The sequence below is a fragment of the Mobula birostris genome, chromosome 12, assembly GCF_030028105.1.
Source record: "Mobula birostris isolate sMobBir1 chromosome 12, sMobBir1.hap1, whole genome shotgun sequence".
NCBI classification, from domain to species: Eukaryota; Metazoa; Chordata; class Chondrichthyes; order Myliobatiformes; family Myliobatidae; genus Mobula; species Mobula birostris.
This window is the reverse complement of record NC_092381.1, coordinates 93,040,805-93,059,127: the sequence shown is the minus strand read 5'-3', so window position 1 is coordinate 93,059,127 and position 18,323 is coordinate 93,040,805. Positions and strand designations below refer to the sequence as shown.

Here is an 18,323-nt window from a genome sequence, read left to right as displayed (position 1 = left end):
TGCAACATTACCTCTCAGCTCCTAAACTCAGACCCACGATTGATGAAGGCCAATGCACCATATACTTTCTTAACCACAGAGTCAACCTGCGCAGCAGCTTTGAGTGTTCTATGGATTCAGACCCCAAGATCCCTCTGATCCTCCACACTGCCAAGAGTCTTACCATTAATACTATATTTTGCCATCATATTTGACCTACCAAAATGAACTACCTCACACTTGTCTGGGTTGAACGCCATCTGCCACTTCTCAGCCCAGTTTTGCATCCTGTCAATGTCCCGCTGTAACCTCTGACAGCCATCCACACTATCCACAACACACCCAACCTTTGTGTCATCAGCAAATTTGCTAACCCTTCCCTCCACTTCTTCATTCAGGTCATTTATAAAAATCACAAAGGACTAGAATATAAGAGCAAGGATGTAATGCTGTAGCTTTATAAAGCATTTGTCAGTCTGTATTGGAATATTGTAAACAGACTTGGGCCTTTAATATCAGAAAAGATGTGCAGGCATTGGATGGACTCCAGAGGAGGTTCATGAGAATGATCCTGGGAATGAAAGTGTTAGCTTATGAAGAGTGCTTGATGACTCTGGGCCAGTACTTGCTGGAGTTTAGAAGAATGAGCGGGATCTCATTGAAACCTATTGAATATTGAAAGGCCTAGACAGAGTGGATGTGGAGAGGATTTTTCCTATAGTGGGTGAGTCCAGGACCATAGTCATAGTCATACTTTATTGATCCTGGGGGAAATTGGAAATTGACCAGAGGGCATATCCACAGAACAGAGGGACTTTCGATTAAACAGAGATGAGGAATTTCATTAGCCAGAGTGGTGAATATATGGAATTCGTTGCCACAGACGGCTGTGGTGGTCAAATCACAGAATATACTTAAAGCCAAGGTCGATAGGTTCCTCATCAATCAGGGCCTAAAAGGTTACAGGGAGAAAGCATGGGGTTGAGAGGGATAATAAACTGGCTACGATGGAATGGTGGAGGAGGCTCGATGGGCTGAATGGCCTATTTCTGCTCCTTTGTCTTATGGTTGTAATAAGTAACAGGAAAAATTAGTGGAGGAATGTGATTGCTCCCTGAGCCAGTGTACATTTAATGGGCCGAATTGCCAGTTACCACTGCTAAAAGGCTGGTACAAACTTTCCTAGGCAAACTATAGAAGGGGGAAGAAAACACGGGTGCCATGTCAAGGGGTTGGTGGAGAGGGTGACCTCTGATAGTTGTGGTTTCAGCTGTGGTAGAGGCAGGTGGAGTGGAGTGGAGTGAGACTGGGGCCTCGCATAGGCCACTGTATTGTCCCACAGAATTCTTTATTTTCAATTTTAAGCAAGACGCTTCAGGGCATGATATTGTGATAGGAGCAAGATACTTAATTACAAAGTAAAGATGATATGTGCTCAGATTTGCAAAGACAAGTACGTGGAACTGGAGAGTGAGATGTTTCCATCGCCAAACATCTTAATGTCATGAATAAGTAGCAGGATTGAAAACTGCGAGAAGGTGATTGGATGTAGACGTAAAATTTCTATTTCCATCCCACTGGGTCATCAAGAACATAGTTTGTGAAGTACAACTGGTGAAGATTGATAAACACATTGATTTCCAAGGCAGAACTGAGCAGTTTCATGGAGTTGGGGAATCGTGCTTTTTCACAAACCTGGAATAGTTCCTAGTGCTGAACAGCTAGTGAAATGAGTGCAGATGCCACTGTTGAAATTAAGTCAAATACATTGAGTGATTTGGGCACAGTAAGCTGCCATACATAGCAGTATGATGAGCTTGAAGTGAACTGTTGGTTGGTGAAAATGCCCTTAATATTAGTGTCAATAATTAATGTCTACCTAACAGCATTATGCTCCCTCCATAATGCTCTCAGTTGAAAACTCAAGATTATGCGTCAACTTTTAAATACTTTTAATTTTGGATAACTAACTGTGCAGGACCAAAAAACAGGGTAGAGTCTGCAGCCGATGCACCTGCTGGTCCGAAGCGACCATGTAGGGTACACTTGAGCTTGAATCAAGTATTGCTTTGCTATTCAAGTGAGCATAGTTATAAATTATACCCATGTACAGGACCTGCCTATTCATCTAGAGTAGTATGAGGAGATCTTTTGGGGAAAGATGAATTGTTTTGCTTACTTTAAGAGGTTTACTCCTTTTAAGTCATTAATAAGCGGAATAGAAAAATCTGGAACTTTTCAATAGGCCTGACAACTTCATTAGAGGGAGAAAAATGAGAGTAGTTTTAGGCAAATAAACATTTTTTACTTTTCAAAATCTTAAAAAAAAAATCAGTCACTCCTTGATATTCCTTATTTCAGGCAATGCACGGTGAATAAATCTTTTTTTAAATCCAATTCTTTGAATCTGACTCAATCCAGTGAACCTGCACCTCACTCATTCTAAACCAGTATAATTTTTCTGAGCTGAGCCCAGAACTGTGCATAAACTCCATGGGTGATGGAACTAGATCTTTGCATGGTTAGAACAAACTTCCTCCACTTTCCATTCTAGCCTCCGAATTATATAAAATATATTTCATTTGCTGTTTAATTAGATTTTGGATCTAACTACAACTTTTAAGTGATCGGCATTCATGAAAACCCCTGTCACTCTTTACAATTCTAGAATTCCAGAATTCCTGGTGTATGATCGTATCAAAAGATGTTGACAAATGCCTTTAGTTTGAGAAGGGATATCTTCACGTTTAATGATATTGTGAATTGTGTGGCAATTTTTCCATTCAATTTATTAACAAAATTGTAGAATTTTATACTTGTTTAATTTTACAACTATACTTTATGCTTCCTCTTGCACTATGCAACTAAATTTTCATTATTTACTTATTGATTACACCATATAAGGAGACCATTCATACTTGAAGCAGTGTCACAGCTACATTGTAGCAAATACAATATTCACAGGATAAACATGAACAGATGGCTTCAAGAGTGAAATTACTGACAGGAAGTTGGGTATATAGCCCTGTTATCTAAAGTAATGCAAATACTTAAGGTTATAGCACAGATCTTTACAGGATAACATGAATCTTTTTCTGGTTCTACTTTCTACAGCTTGAATTTCTTCCACAGTACATTAATTTAGATATTTTTGATGTGATCTAGCAGATATAAATCCTTGCTAGCTCACTATAATCAGCTCAAACTTCTCATAATTACTGACGTATACCAATCTTAACTATAAGTTCTAATTATTTCCCTTATTACAGATATTTAAATTGTTGGTTACAGCAGGAATTAAAAAAACAAGCTCTATATCTTGATTTTTCTCTCTCGCTTTTCTTAAGTAATTTTCCACTCTTATGGCCCGCTTTGTAAATTGAGTGTACTTTGGCAGATGAGGACTAATGCATGTTTAATTTCCTCAAAAATCTTGAGACAGATACCATTCAGTCAAATTTTTTCTTGCGTCAACCCTTGAGTGTCCCTTTGTTGACCCTGAGCCAGTCCTCCAGCCTCCCATTAATCCATGACAATTTGAGCTGCGCTAACCTTTGTGGCCTCTTTGGTCCATTTCACTGGCAGCCTCACTGCGGTCAACAATCTGGGGTCTTGATAGAGGGAGCTGATTGGGTGTTCTGGGGAATAGCAGAAGGAGAGGACGGGAAATAGTTGAGAGGAGGGTAGGATTGGCAGCTCAATATTCCAGGATACAGATGGTGCAATGGTGCAAGTAAGGAAGGAGGTGGGGGGTTGTTGTCTTGAGGAAAGATGACATAACAGATGATCTTTATAGAGGGTGTTCTTGGGAGTCATCCATTGAAGCCATATGGGAAAAAGAAGTGGGGTGGCCACTCTGATTGGATTGTATTATACGCATCCTAGAAGGACCAAATGTGCAAAGCGATTACAGCTGGTTGTAAACGTAACAGGATAGTATTAGTGGGCAGATTCTAATTCTCCTAATATTGACTGGGTCATTTATACTGCGAAAACCTTGGAGTGAAATTTGAGAAATACGTCCAAGGAAACTTTCTTGATCAGTATATAGAGAGACTTACTAGAGACAATGCAACAGTAGGTCTTCTCCAGCAGGATTGGATAGGGCAAGTGGTGAAAGTGCTTTGGGCGAGCACTTGGATCCAGTGACCATGATTCTTTTAGTTTTAAAATCATTATGGAGAGGGACATGGTTGATTCACAGTTTAGGATCCTGAACTGGGGAAGAACAAATTTTAGAGCCCATTGGCATTGTCTAGCAGAGATTGATTGTTTGCAGGGAAAGGAGTACCTGGCAGGAGAGAGGCCTTTTAAAAGTGTGATGTCCAGGGATCACAGCCTGCATGTTCCTTTCAGGGTGGCTAGGGAGAAAATAGCTTCTCTTAAAGATCATCGTGGCCATCTGTGTGTGGGTGAGATTTTTAATCAACATTTCTCTTCAATTTTTACCTCAGATAAAATGACAGAAGTCAAGGAAATTATGGGAATGAGTGTTGTTGTCTTGGAATACATACAATTAGCAGTGAGGAGGTACTAGAGGCCTTAAAGTATATCAAAGGTGGATAAATCCCCAGGGCCTGACTTTATAGAAAGCTAGAGAAGAAATTACAGAGGCGCTTGCAGATATTTGCTTCATCATTGGTGACAGGTGTGATTCAGGAGGACTGGATGTTGTACCATTATTTTAAAAAGAGCAGCAAAGCAAGCCAGAAAACTACAGGCCCATGAGTCTAACATCAGTTGTGTGTAAATTGCTGAAGGGGATTATGAGAGACCGGATCTACCAACATTTGGAGAGACAGGATCTGGTTTGGGCCAATCACCATTGCTTTGTGTGTGGAAAGTTGTATCTGATAAACCTCTTGGAGTTCTTTGAGGAGGTACCCAAGAGGATGAATGAGGTTAGGGCAGTGGATGTTGTCTATCTGGAGTTTAACAAGGCCTTTGATGTTCCCTTATGAGAAACTAGTCTGGAAGGATAGAACGTAGAAAATCTACAGCACATTAAAGACCCTTCTGACCACAATATTGTGCAGACCATGTAACCTACTCTAGAAGCTGCCTAGAATTACTCTACCGCGTAGCCCGCTGTTTTACTAAGCATGTACCTACCAAAGAGTCTCTTGAAAGACCCTATGGTATCTGCCTCTACCTCCTTTACTGGCAGTGCATTCCACGCACCCAGCGCACTCTGTATGAAAAAACTTACCTCTAACATCCCCCTTGTGCCTACTTCCAAGCACAAAACTATGCCCCCTCGTGTTAGCCATTTCAGCCCTGGGGAAAAGGCCTCTGGCTATCCACACAATCAATGCCTCTCATCATTTTATACACCTAAAGATCGCGGATTAGATTCATAATGTGCTCGGTGGTAGGAAACAATGGCTGATGGTTATAGTTTGTTCCTCAGACTGGAGGCCTGTGTTTAGTGGTGTTTCACAGGTGTTGGTGTAGGACCTTTTTATTTGTAATTAATGTGAATGTACAAGACAGTATGCTTGGAGATGATACAAAAATAGGTGGTGTAGATTGTGTATAACGTTATGAACAGGGGGAGGGGTGCTATTGATCATCTAGGAGTGAGAGCTGAGAGTTACTAGATAGCTTTCAATCCGGATAACTCTGAGGTATTTCATTTTGGGAGATGAAAGCACGGTTGGACTGATGGAGTGAATGGTAGGGTCCTGGGACAGGAGGAACAGCTGAAAGTGGCATCACAGGTAGATAGGGTAGTAAAGGCATTTGGCATGCTGGCCTTCATCAAGCTGGGCTTTGAGTATAAAATTTGGGAAGTGTTAAATCTGGAGATCATGTTGCCGAGATTGAGGAACATATCTATTTTATTAGATGTGTAGGAAAGTGAATGGTCATGCACTTTGGTAGAAGGAATAAAGGCACAGACTACAGTGCTGTGCAAAAGTCTGAGGCACATATACAACGCCTATAAAAAGTATTCACCCCCCCCCCCCTGGAAATTTTTATGTTTTATTATTTTACAACTTTGTATCAGTGGAATTATTTTGAGTGTTTTTGACACTGATCAGCAGAAAAAGGCTCTTTCATGCCAAAGTGAAAAGAGATCTCTGCAAAGTGATCTAACTACAAATATAAAATTGTAGTTGTAAAACAATAAATTACAAATATAAAACACAAAATACTTGATTGTATAAGTATTCACTCCCTTTAACATGACACACCAAATCATCACTGGTGTGGCCAATTACTTCTAGAAGTCACATAATTAGTTAAATAGAGATCTGTTTTTGGAGACCTGTGTGCAGCAAGGTGATTCAATTGATTGTAGTAAAAATACACCTGTATCTGGAAGGTCCAACTGCTGGTGAGTCAGAATTCTGGCAGAAACTACACCATGAAGACAAAAGAAGACTCTGAACAACAGGTTATTGAAAAGCACAAGTCAGGAGATAGATACAAACAAATTTCCAAGTCACTGAATATCCCTTGGTCAATCATCAAGAAATGGAAAAAATATGGCACACCTGTAAATCGGCCTAGAGCAGACCATCCTCAAAAACTGAACGACTGTGTAAGAAGGGGTCCAGTGAGGAAGGTCATCAAGAGACCCAAGACAACTCTGGAGGAGTTACAAGCTTCAGTAGCTGAGATGGGAGAGACTGCGCATACACACCTGTTGCCCGGGTGCTTCACCAGTCACAGCTTTATGGGAGAGTGGCAGAGAAAAGACGCTGTTGAAAAGAAAACTCAATGAAATCTTGGCAAGAGTTTGCCAGAAGCCATGTGGGAGACTCTAAAGTCAGCTGGAAGAAGGTTCTATGGTTTGATGAAACAAAAATCGAGCTTTTTGGCCATCAGACTAAATCCTATGTTTGGTGTAAGCCAAACACTGCACATCATCAAAAACATGACATCCTTACCATGAGCATGATGCTAGCTAGATCATGCTATGGGGTTGCTTTACTGCAAAAGGCTCTGGAAGGCTTGTGAAGCTAGAGGGTAAAATTAATGCAGCAAATACAGGGAACTTCTGGAGGAAAGTCTGATGCAGTATGTGTCTTGGGAGAAGATTTGTTTTCCAGCAAGACAATGACCCCAAGCATAAAGCCAAAGCTACACAGGAATGGCTTAAAAACAAAGTTGATGTTCTGGAGTGGCAAAATCAGAGTCCAAATCGCAATCCAATTAAGCACCTGGCTGGACTTGAAAAGGGTTGTTCACTCACGATCCCCATGCAATCTGACGGAGCTTGAGCAGTTTTGTAAAGAAGAATGTGGAAAAATTGCTGTGTCCAGATGTGCAAAGCTGATAGAGACCTATCCACACAGTATTAACGCTGTAATTGCTGCCAAAGGTACATCTACTAAATACTGATTTGAAGGGGGTGAAAACTTGTGCAATCAATTATTTTAGGTCACTTTATAGACATCTGTTTTCACTTTGACACGAAGGAATCTTTTTCTGTTGATCAGTGTGTTTAAAAAAAAAAAAAAGCCAAATTAAATTAAAAAAACATGAAAACTATTGGGGGGGGGTGTTATACTTTTTATAGGCACTGTACATAGCTAGGCTGCCTAAGACTTTTGCACAGTACTGTGTACTTTTCAATGTGGGACGGGGAGCGAGTTTGTAAATCTGACAGAGCAAAGGATATTGGAATGGCAAGGGTGTGGAACAAGTGGCAGAGAAGAGGTGGGAGGGGTGGGGATAACTGAATGCAGCCCTGAGACACTATGCAAGGTCATTTGGTTCCAAGGAATTGGTTTATTAATCATTTTAGAATGTCTTGTACTTCCTGCTCCCTCCCCTCTCCCTTCCCTTTTCCCAGATGTGATTCCCCACTCCCAAATGTCTCTGATGTCCCTTTAAGCAAGGTAGTCAGGAGTATGGGGTTGAGGGGGCAAATAAGTCAGCTGTGATTGAATATCGGGGCGAACAAAATGTCAGAGTGATGGGCTGAATTGCCTAATTCTGCACCTGTGTCTTATGGTCCTGTGTTCATCATAGTACTTGTCAGTCTAGTCCTTTAAGCAAGTTGAGATAAGAAGTAACAGAGGACCTTGAGCACGTATTGTAAACAGATCTGAACTGGTTTAGGTAAGAGACCTGTGAACAGGTACTGACTGAGTCACATTTCAGCCTTGCAGACAAAGAAACAGTACAAGTATAGAAATGAATATACAAGTTACAAAATGTTCACACATGAGCGGGTAATTATCCAAACATATCAGCTAGCATAAAGTAAATTAAAACTACAAGGGAAAACTATCGAAACAATAATCTGGACATGTATCTAGCAGTCCTTCCTTTGATTCTAAATACAAAATTTTTAATCAGTACATCATAAAAATCAGAGGTCAAAAATGTGTGGTACCAGTGTCAAGTTAAAGTCTAATTCTGTCCAGTGGGTTAATGACTTTGCAGAGCATCTTCTGGCTGGCTGGTGATAAATTCACTGGAGCCCAGCAGCATAGACAGTAAGTGAGATGTTACTAGCACATTAGCTGTAGTGATTGCTGTCTCCGGCTTCACTTCCTGGTGTCACTCACAATAGCTGGTGTGTATCTACTTCCTTTTTCCTTCAACCTTTACTGCTGACTTAGTGATCAACAGTAGGGTCCTTCCCACCAAGCGCCCTGTGGCTCCTTATGTGATTTCTCGAACAGAACCCACTCTGCAGGAATCAAGCTGTTGTCCCATCTCCCGGATTGCAACAGAAGCCTGTATAGAAACAGACTGAACAGTTTGGGTTAGATTCACACAAATGTCAACTGTGCTGCCTGTCATAATGTGTATATCAGCCTTCTGAGGTCAACAGCTCTGGGTAATGATATAGATTGTCCTGTCACCATCTCAAAAGGGTTTGACCTGGTCTTGTAGTTTGGGGTTGCTCTGATGCACAGCGAGATTGTATAACCTCCTCACAGTACCTTGTCAGTCTTTTGTTTTGAGTGTTCTACTCATTTATTCCGCCTGTTCTGATAACTGGGCAATGTGGGCAGAGGAAAGACCATTCAACGTTCATTAGTCAAATATCTGCAGTGAAGTGTGTCCCTTGGTCAGAGACAATGCAACACGGCAATCCCTATCTAGGGATGTAGTCCTTGATCAGAATTTTGTTCTGTGTGGCAGTGGCTTTCCTTGCTTGAACAGCCTCCACACTGCCAAGAATCTTAGCATTAATATTATATTCTGTCTTCAAATTGGATCTACCGAAATGAACCACTTCATACTTATCTGGGTTGAACTCCATCTGCCACTTATTCATTCCAATTTGGGGTTGTTAATCTGATCTTCTGGCAACATTTGACTTCAGATCATCCATAAAGGTCGACTTCAGTGGACCATTGTGTGGTGCTTCAATGCTATCTTTATTGACATTTGGAACTCCTGAGTGGTTCAACCATATTGTTCTAAAGTCTTTCAAACATTCAGGGATGTCCTCAGAATTCCTCTGCTTGCAGCTGACACCCTTCCCCAGTCTGTTGGTGTTGGGGTTTGTTAATGTAACCATATCTTACTGGCATTTCAACTACCTGGTAGATTTTGCTTATCCTCTCCTATGTCAGTATTAACTTTACACATCAACTGTCTGACTTGATGATATAACATAATGGCCACATTTGGGTGCCGTCATATGGATGCCAGTCATAGGTATTCTTCATATGCAGAAATTTAGACCAGGGTTTGAGAATTTTTAGGATATGGAACCTCTTTAGGCCACGTATCAAACTTCTCAGGTTCAGCAGATTTGTGAGAAAACACTTGTATGTGATAGGATCTGTCTTCATGCTTGTGCAATCTCACTTGCTTTGTTGTTAATGGAGTCTGCTAGTCCTATTTTTTTTCATCATTGTCATCATCACTTGAACCAATAGAGGTGTCTGTTATATCCATTTCATGTCCATTCTACAATACTCTAAATTCGGGCAGAGGCGCTGTTTTGGATTATTGTCTGATGTAGGGTGTGTATCATAATGGGGAGGATCAGTGACCAGACTGCCCTCTGAGGACCTTGCTGTGCTTCTTCACACTCTGTATCTGAGCTTTGATGTTATCACCCTTCTGTTTGTGTTTTCTCACTTGTTCAGTTAATATACTGACATCTGAACCAATTTAGATAAGAGACCTATGAACAGATACAGATTGATTCTTCAGCTTTGCAAAGTATTGAACTGAATATGCTACTAGTTTACAGACAGACAGGTGATTTAATGAACAGATGAGTGTAAAGGAAGCTAAAAATGTAATAAAACAACAGTCTGGATCCTAATCTATCAGAAGTTCTAACGCAGTTCTATAAATGGTGTACAATTGTGTACAGTTTGGTCACCCTATTATAGGAAAGATGTTATCGTGCGAGAGAGAGTGAATAAAAGACTTACAAGGATGTTACCTGAACTTGTGGGCCTGAATTACAAGGGAAAGTTGTGTAGACTGTGATTTTATTCCCTGGAATGTAGGAGATTGAGGGATGAACCAATAGAGGTATGTAAGATCGTGAGGGGCACAGACAAGGTGAAAGCACATAGTCCTTTCCCCAGGGAGGGGGTGCTAAAAATAAGAAGGTATAGGTTTAAGAGGTCTTTTTTTAAAAAAAAAAACTCTGGTTAGACCACGCTTAGAAGATTGTGTTCAATTCTGGTTGCCTAATTATGGGAAGGATGTAGAAGCTTTGAGAGGGTGCAGAGGAGATTTACCAGGATACTATCTGGAGAGAGAGCATGTCTTATGAGGATAGCTTGAGCGAGCTTGGGCTATTCTCTTTGGAGCGAAGGGTGATGAGAAGTGAATTGATAGAGGTGTGTAAGGTGTTGAGAGGCATAGCTGGGGTGGATAGCTAGAGACATTTTCCCGGGGTGGAAATGCCTAATATGAGGGGGCATAATTTTAAGATGATGAGAGGAAGGTGTAGGGTGTCAGATGTGTATTTTTTTTTTTTTTTTTTTTTTACACAGAATGATGCACTGAATACATGGAATGCACCGCTGGGAGTGGTGACTGAGGCAGATATATTAGGGACATTTGAGAGACTTCTAGAAGGGCACATGAATGAAAGAAAAATGGAGAGTTATGTGAGAGGGAAGGGTTAGATTGATCTTGGAGTTTGTTAAAAAGGTTGGCACAACGTCGTGTGCTGTGCTGTTCTATGTTCCAAGTCTAGCACAGAGTATTCTGTTAACTTGTTTTAACTGTGTAGGGTTATAAAAGCCCAATATAGCCCTGATTATTTTGCTTTTGTATTAGATAACAAATCTGATTGGACCTGTTTTCTGTGTAAACCACACACAAGAAAGTGCTCATGTTTTCCCGTATTACAGCTCAATTTCCCATGATGCCCTTCCAAATGGATGGGGAATTTTGAAAGAGCACTTTGTGACAACATTCGCCTTTGTGCGAGCATCATTCCCCAGTTTAGTGATGTCATCCACAGTACATGTGCAGTTTGCGTTGCCGAATAACCAATAGAAATTGGATCGGAAGATTATGACCTAGGTACTTCATAGTTTAAACACAGTGGAATGAGAAGGTCGAAGGCCATTCACAGATGCTGTGACCTGTGAGCAGATAGTAGGCGCGACCTGCGAAGGCTTTTAAATGATTTAAAAACCACAATGGCATTTAAGAAATCAAACAATTTAGAAATTAACTTAACAGCAGATTGTAGTCTTTTTCACTTTGTTCTTCTGTGCCCTTAATTGGCGCTGTTCTTTGCACGTTACTGCACTCCAACCTTCACCTTCATGTTATCCCTTTTCTCCTTTGACGGCAGCTCTTCAGTTGGTGAAAAGACCTTCTGCTTTTGATGTATGCTGGTATATTTTATTGAGTTAAATTCCTTTTTAAACACCTTCCACTGTTCATTTATTGTCACATTAAGTAATAGCTTTGACCACCCTGTTGTCCGTCTCTGATTCAGCCTTGCCAAGTTGTAGAATTTAACTGTCTGCATTGTTATTTATTTGGAGATATAGTGCTGAGTAGGCCCTCCTGGCCCTTCAAGGAATGCAACCCCTGAAAGCCCCAGTTTAACCTTAACACGAGGAAATCTGCAGATGCTGGAATTTCGAGCAACACACATAAACAACACTCACAACACGCTGGAGGAACTCAGCAGGTCGGGCAGCATCCGTGGAAACGATCAGTCGACGTTTTGGGCCGGAACCCTTCGTCAGGACATACATAAAAATTGCTGGTGAACGCAGCAGGCCAGGCAGCATCTATAGGAAGAGGTACAGTCGACGTTTTGGGCTGAGACCCTTAACCCTAACCTAGTCATGGACTGTTTACAATGACCAGTTAACCTCCCCGGTATGTCTTTGGACTGTAGGGGTGAGTAGTTTCAAATCCCTCGGTGTACACATCACCGAAGATCTCACCTGGACTGTACATGCAAGCTTTGTGGCAAAAATAGAGCAGCAAGTGTTTCTTCCACCTGAGGTGACTGAAGAAGTTCAGCACGGCCCCTAAATCCTCAAGACCTTCTATAGGGGCACCCATGAGAGCATCCTCACTGGCTGTGTCACCACCTGGTGTGAGAACTGCACCAGTCTTGACCGCTGGGCACTTCAGAGAGTGGTTCGGACAGCCTAGCGCATCTGTGGATGTGAACTTCCCTCCATTGAGGACAGTTATAGCAGCAGGTGCAGAAAGAAGGCCTGGAAGATCATCGGGGACACCATTCACCACAACCATAAACTGTTTCAGCTGCTTCCGTTTGGCAAATAGTACCACAGCATTAGAGTCAGGACCAACAGGCTTCTTTCAACGGGACAGCTTCTTTCTATCAACCATGAGGCTTTTAAATTTGCATGTCTGTGAAATGGAGATACTTCTTTCTCCCTTATTAGGGGGAGGGGGAGGAGAGAGAGCCGGTGGTATGTTGAATACCGGGTGAACGAGTAGTCTTTGGGGTACTGCAAGTCTGTGTCTTTGCTGATGCTTTGCTGCACGCTTGAGTGCTCAGTGGTGGTGCTGATGCTTTTATTTTGTTGGTGGGGGAGGGGGATCGTTGCTCTGCTGCTGCTTATGCATGGGAGGGGGAACTTGGGGCATTGGGGTTCTAACGTTTAACTCATTCTTTGGGGGCACTCCTCTGTTTTCGTGGATGGTTACGAAGAAAAAGTATTTCGGGATGTATATTGTATACAGTTCTCTGACATTAGATGTACCTTTGAATTGCAATGGAGACATAACGCAAAGAATTTTACTCCCTCACTTTGTGGGGTTGATGTAAGAATTAGATAAGTTCTAAGTAAAAGGAAAGCAGAGCGCCCAGGGAAAATCCAAGCATTCCACGAGGAGGGCCACCTTGCCTCCTTACAGATGGCACTGGAATTGAACTTTGAACTCTGAATCCCCAAGCTGTAATGTTGCGCTAACCACTACCGTGGTGCCCAAACCAAAAAGTTCTTTGCTTTTCAAAACTAACATTAAATTGTTCACAGTTTGTGTAGTCTCCAAAAAATGCTCCCTTGTTCTTCTTTTAAGTGGAGCATTAAATATCTTTTAAGTCATTTATCAGTCTGTATCTGAAGAAAAATAAGCTAACAAAACACAGCCAGTAAGATCAGCTTGTTACTGCAGTCTTTAAAGGAACTCGTTCTTTCGTGTGGTTTCTTTGATCCGAGCACATTTCACAGGCTGATATGTACAAAGGATATTAGCAGTGACCCTCAAACTGCTGTGTAGTTTGACCTCATTGCTAGCAGCTCATGATGTTTGTTACCGGTCTCTTTGGGTGGGGGGGTGTGGGAGAGGCATAGATTTGTTTCGTTGGTGACGCTCCTTGCTGTCTCACCCTTCCCACCCGCTCATGTTCCCAGAGTTGCCTGCCACGTGCTTCCAGCCTTCCTCTCTTACTCCCCCCAATAATTACTCTTCCTCCTGCCTCACTCCCTCCATAGATCACTTACTCTTTTCTCACTCCATTTCTCTCCCATCTCATTCCTTATGGATCATTCTTCCTCACTGCTTCATTCTCCTATAAATCGCCCTCAGTCGCCCTCTCCCAGTGATCACACTGTCTCACTCTCTGTCCCCCTTGTTGTCTCATTCCCTTAATAGCCACTCCGCAGTGACCCTTATTGGTTCCTTGAAGGTGGGATTCGGCTTGGGCTGAGTTCTCTACCTGTGCATGTCTGACAACTTGCCAGGCTGGAATAACATCAGGGATGACATAGGAGAGGTGCTGGACAATTGCCAAGGATTCTAATTCAAAGAAAAAGCCAATTCCTTGAGGAAAAGGGAATTTGAGGCTGTGGGGGAAGTAGCAAATAGCCAGTTGATCTCCTAGAATGGATGTGCAGCTACAAGGGAATGAGACAGTAATGTAGTTGAAGCTCCCCTTGGAGGGGGGTGGAGGAATGTAATCACTCGTATCCTTTCTTTGTTTCCATCCAGTACAAGGTTGCAATTTTGTTGTTTTTAATGCTTCATGGACCTGTGCCAGTTAGAAAGGTTAACAAATAAAGAATGGTCTAAAAGCCCAGCCCACTCACCAGAAAAGCATTTTTCCCAGTCAGTTTGATTGTTGAGGTGTCAACCACATAGAAGGGTTACAGATGAACTGGGAGCCAGAGTAGGCCACCAGGTTCTTCAGGCCTGTGCTGTTGGATTCTTTTGATGCTCGGCACGGTGAAGAGGGAATGATGCCTGACCTGGGGTGGTGTCTACCTATCACCTGGAGGTGACTGGTTAACTTGGGGCTGTGACTACTTGACCTGAGGAATTGCCTACCTGACCTACCATGGGGCAGTGACTACCTGCAGGGAACCTGGTCTGGGACATGGGTTAAGTCGAGCAATGACTGGAGTTAGAGGTTGAGAAGATGAGTCATTGAAAATTGCAATTAGCTCAGGTTTGTGAATTAAATGGCTAAAGGTTACGATTGCTGTAAGTTATCATTGGTTCATAAAATCTGATCGATCGCTCATCCATTTGTTCAGAAAGTTGCCGCAGTTTTCCCTGGATTTTCGTTTCTGTGCTGTAATTAAATTCCACCCCTTGTTCTTTCCTTGTTGCAGCATTGAGTTTGAAGGTGGGGAGATTGACCATGACATCAGTCTGGCTGACATGTACAGATGGAAGGTATCAGCGTACGCACCCTGCAGTTCCACATGTACCACAGGTGCCTTTGGAAACCCTACAGCCCTTCACTTACACAAGTACAGGGCCTTTAATTGTTCAACCATTTGGAGGGCGGGATTTGGGGCTGATTAGGGTGGATGTATGGATTATTATGTTGTTATCGTGCAATGGACAGGCCTTTAATCCCACAGCCAACTGAGCAGGTCAAAGATCAGCAGTTCTGCCATATCTAGGCATCAGCAGTGATGAAAATTTAAAAAGGAACATAGATGCTGGAAATCTGAAATAAAGTCAGAAAATGACAAACATTCAGCACGTTAGACAACATCGGTGTAAGGAGAAATGTGATTCATGTTTCAGGCCCATGGCCTCTTGGCAGAACTGTAAAAGAAAGATAGAAATTATTTTAAGTTGCAAGGAGGGTGAGGGGTGGATGGGACAAAGGGAATATCTGTGATACGCTGACACTAGGCCCGACAGGTTAATGGGGCAGTTGGTGGATGATTGTGCTTTATGTGCTGCTACGGGACATGGGCGACAAGCCAGGCTGTACCAAGGGAGAAGAGAGAAAATCTGCAGATGCTGGAAATCCGAGCAACACCCACAAGATGCTGGAGGAACTCGGCAGGCCAGACAGCACCAATGGTTGGGGGGGGGGGGGGGGGGAAGGAGGGGGAGAAAGTACAGTCAATGTCCCGCCAAAGGGTTTTGGCCCGAAATGTCGACTGTACTTTTTTTCCATAGATGCTGCCTGGCCTGCTGAGTTTCTCCAGCATTTTGTGTGTGTTGTACCAATGGAGAGGCTGCTTTAATTCTCCATCCCACTCCCACTCCATCTTTTCACTATTTCAAGAAGCTCGAGGAACTGCAACTTATCTGCTGTCTGGCAGCCTTCTCAACTCAATCTCAAATTCTCCAATGTTGGTAAGCCACTGTATGCATCAGATCTGCCTATTTTTGCTGGAAGTTGTCTATCTTTTGGCTTTTTTTTTCTCTCTCTCTCCTTTCCATAAGTATAGCCTGATTCAGGCATGTTCCACGTCACTGCCATCAAGAATAGATAGACAATGGAGACTAATCACACCCTGAGTGCCTCATGATTCACTGACATAGCCTCACCCTCTCAGAGCTGTTATTCTTGTCCTTTCCATCCCTCACAGCCCTTCCTCTGCAGTTTAAAATTAACTAGTGGTCAGGTAAACAGCTAACAGGCTCTAACAATGTCTGGGGCCCAGTATGGAGTGTTAACCGCATTCAGCTGAATGGATGATTTACCCCACTTCTTCCGGAAATTCCCACCATCACAGTCTTCAACCTATTGGATTCACTTCACATTTTGTCTGGAAATAGTTGAAAGCACTGGATACTGCATAGTCTATAGGAGTAGACAACATCCTTGTGCTCTGGTATTAGCTGTGCATCTATGGTAGTAACATTGTTATTAATGTGGAAAATTGCCCAGCAGTGAGACACGTACCACCCAGTCCATCTGTTTGTAGTCACAAATGAGTAATGGAAAGTGTCGCAAACAGTGCTAACAAATAGCATGAACTTTCAGGGCAGAGCCTGAGCAAGTAAAGGATTCCTTTGTGGGTGATCTTCCCACTGGCCCCCTGCTAAGGTTCCAACCTAATGCCATCTCCTGATGCTGTGCTCCCCTTCCACATGTAATAATCTGGATCTCTAAAGTGTAGGTGGGTGTAATGAGGTGGCTGTAGAAAGACGATACTGAGTTCACTGTTCAGAAGCACCACATTTACTGTTTCATTGTTGTTTGAATCTTAGATTGCCGATTCTGCAGGGCTGCAGTGAAAGGATTATTTGCATATATATATTCAGCCATTTAGATGACCCACAATACTTCAAAGAAATGAAGTACTTCAGAAATTCAGACAGTGTAAAATTATAGAATATGTAGTGACTAGTTTATAAGGAGTAAGCTCCCTCAAATGGGAATTGGATGATGTAATATTTCAGTGATGTGATTCTGAGGGATATACAACCAATGCCTTGACAACTCCCAAGCTCCAGGCAAGGTCCCAGGTGATTGGAAGGTTGCTAGTTAAAAAGGGAGGCACTGTAGGCATAAATCAAAGGGTTACAGGGTAGTTACTTTTATCTGTAGGCAAATTATTGGAATATATCGTAATAGACTGTATAAATCATTAAATGGAAAGGTTGAGATAAATTTGGGGGCAATTAGTCAAGACTAGTTAAGGGAAGGCAGTGTTTGATTCTTTGAGGAGGGAGTAAGAGTTGATGAGGTTGGTAGCTTTGAGGTAGTCTACGTAGATTTTAGCTAAACTCTGGACGATAACCCACATGATAGGCTAGTCAAAAGATTGAAAGCGCATTGGATAAAAGGGAGAGTGACTGGAATCAAAACTGATATGGTGGCAGGAAGCAAAGGTAATGGTGTTTTTGTGACAGGAAATCTTTAGCCATCTAGGTTCACAGCCCTTTGCTTAGAGTAAATATTAATAATTTGGAATTAAATGTAAAGGCATGATGAAGAAATTTGTAGATGATACAAATATTGATGGGAAAGTCTACAGGAAGAAAAAGGGTTTTGTCAGTTGGGCAGAAATATGCTAGATGCAGTTGAATTCAGACGTTTGGTATGTCTGAATATCAACCTTAAATATGATACTTAAATGCCCTGTGTGTGCACACATCGTGGGGGGGGGGGGGCGGGGGGGGGGCGGGGTAGGAGAGAATGTGGGACTCAATGTATTGGATGCCAGGGAAAATTGTCTTGAGCTTTTAAGAAATATTATCATGGGATCTCTGCTCACCTCAGAAGGCAGACAAAGTCTGAATTTAACACCATATCTAGGTGGTACCTGGAAGGGGAAGTATCATGGATAGTCTATCAGTACTGATGTGTGGTGTCAGTCTAGTTTTGATGATCAGGTCTCAAAACCATAAAAGTGACCTCTAGCTGATGTCAGAACGAAGTGTCTAAATGCAACTGATTTGAAGCTGATGGAGCGATGTTGAATGAACTGTAATCCTCTTCTCATTGCAGGGATTACCACTTCTTATGCTATGTGTGTCAGGTATGATGGAGTGGAGGTGGACGAGTCTCATTGTGATGCTGTTACCAGGCCCGAGCCAACACACGAGTTTTGTTTAGGAAGGGAATGCCCTCCCAGGTAAGCGATCTGGGTAACTACTCAAATGCAGGTGGATGTTACTTTCCTGTGTGCTGTGGCTTTGTCATACTAAATGTGGAGATGAAGCTGACTCGGGGCCACTTCTGATGAGAGTCAATCATG

General features: G+C 42.3%; 1 protein-coding gene across 2 annotated transcripts in view; it reads left to right on the top strand.

Moving 5' to 3' along the window:
• LOC140206391 (ADAMTS-like protein 2) overlaps positions 1 to 18,323 on the top strand; it is a 146,701-nt gene that overhangs the window by 100,945 nt on the left and 27,433 nt on the right. Inside the window, exons 12-13 of one of the 2 annotated variants that reach the window (XM_072274756.1) lie at positions 14,982 to 15,085; positions 18,074 to 18,200. In XM_072274756.1, coding sequence (XP_072130857.1) covers positions 14,982 to 15,085; positions 18,074 to 18,200 — 231 coding nt within the window. The remainder of the gene's footprint in view (positions 1 to 14,981; positions 15,086 to 18,073; positions 18,201 to 18,323) is intronic. The other variant, XM_072274757.1, reaches the window with a different exon arrangement.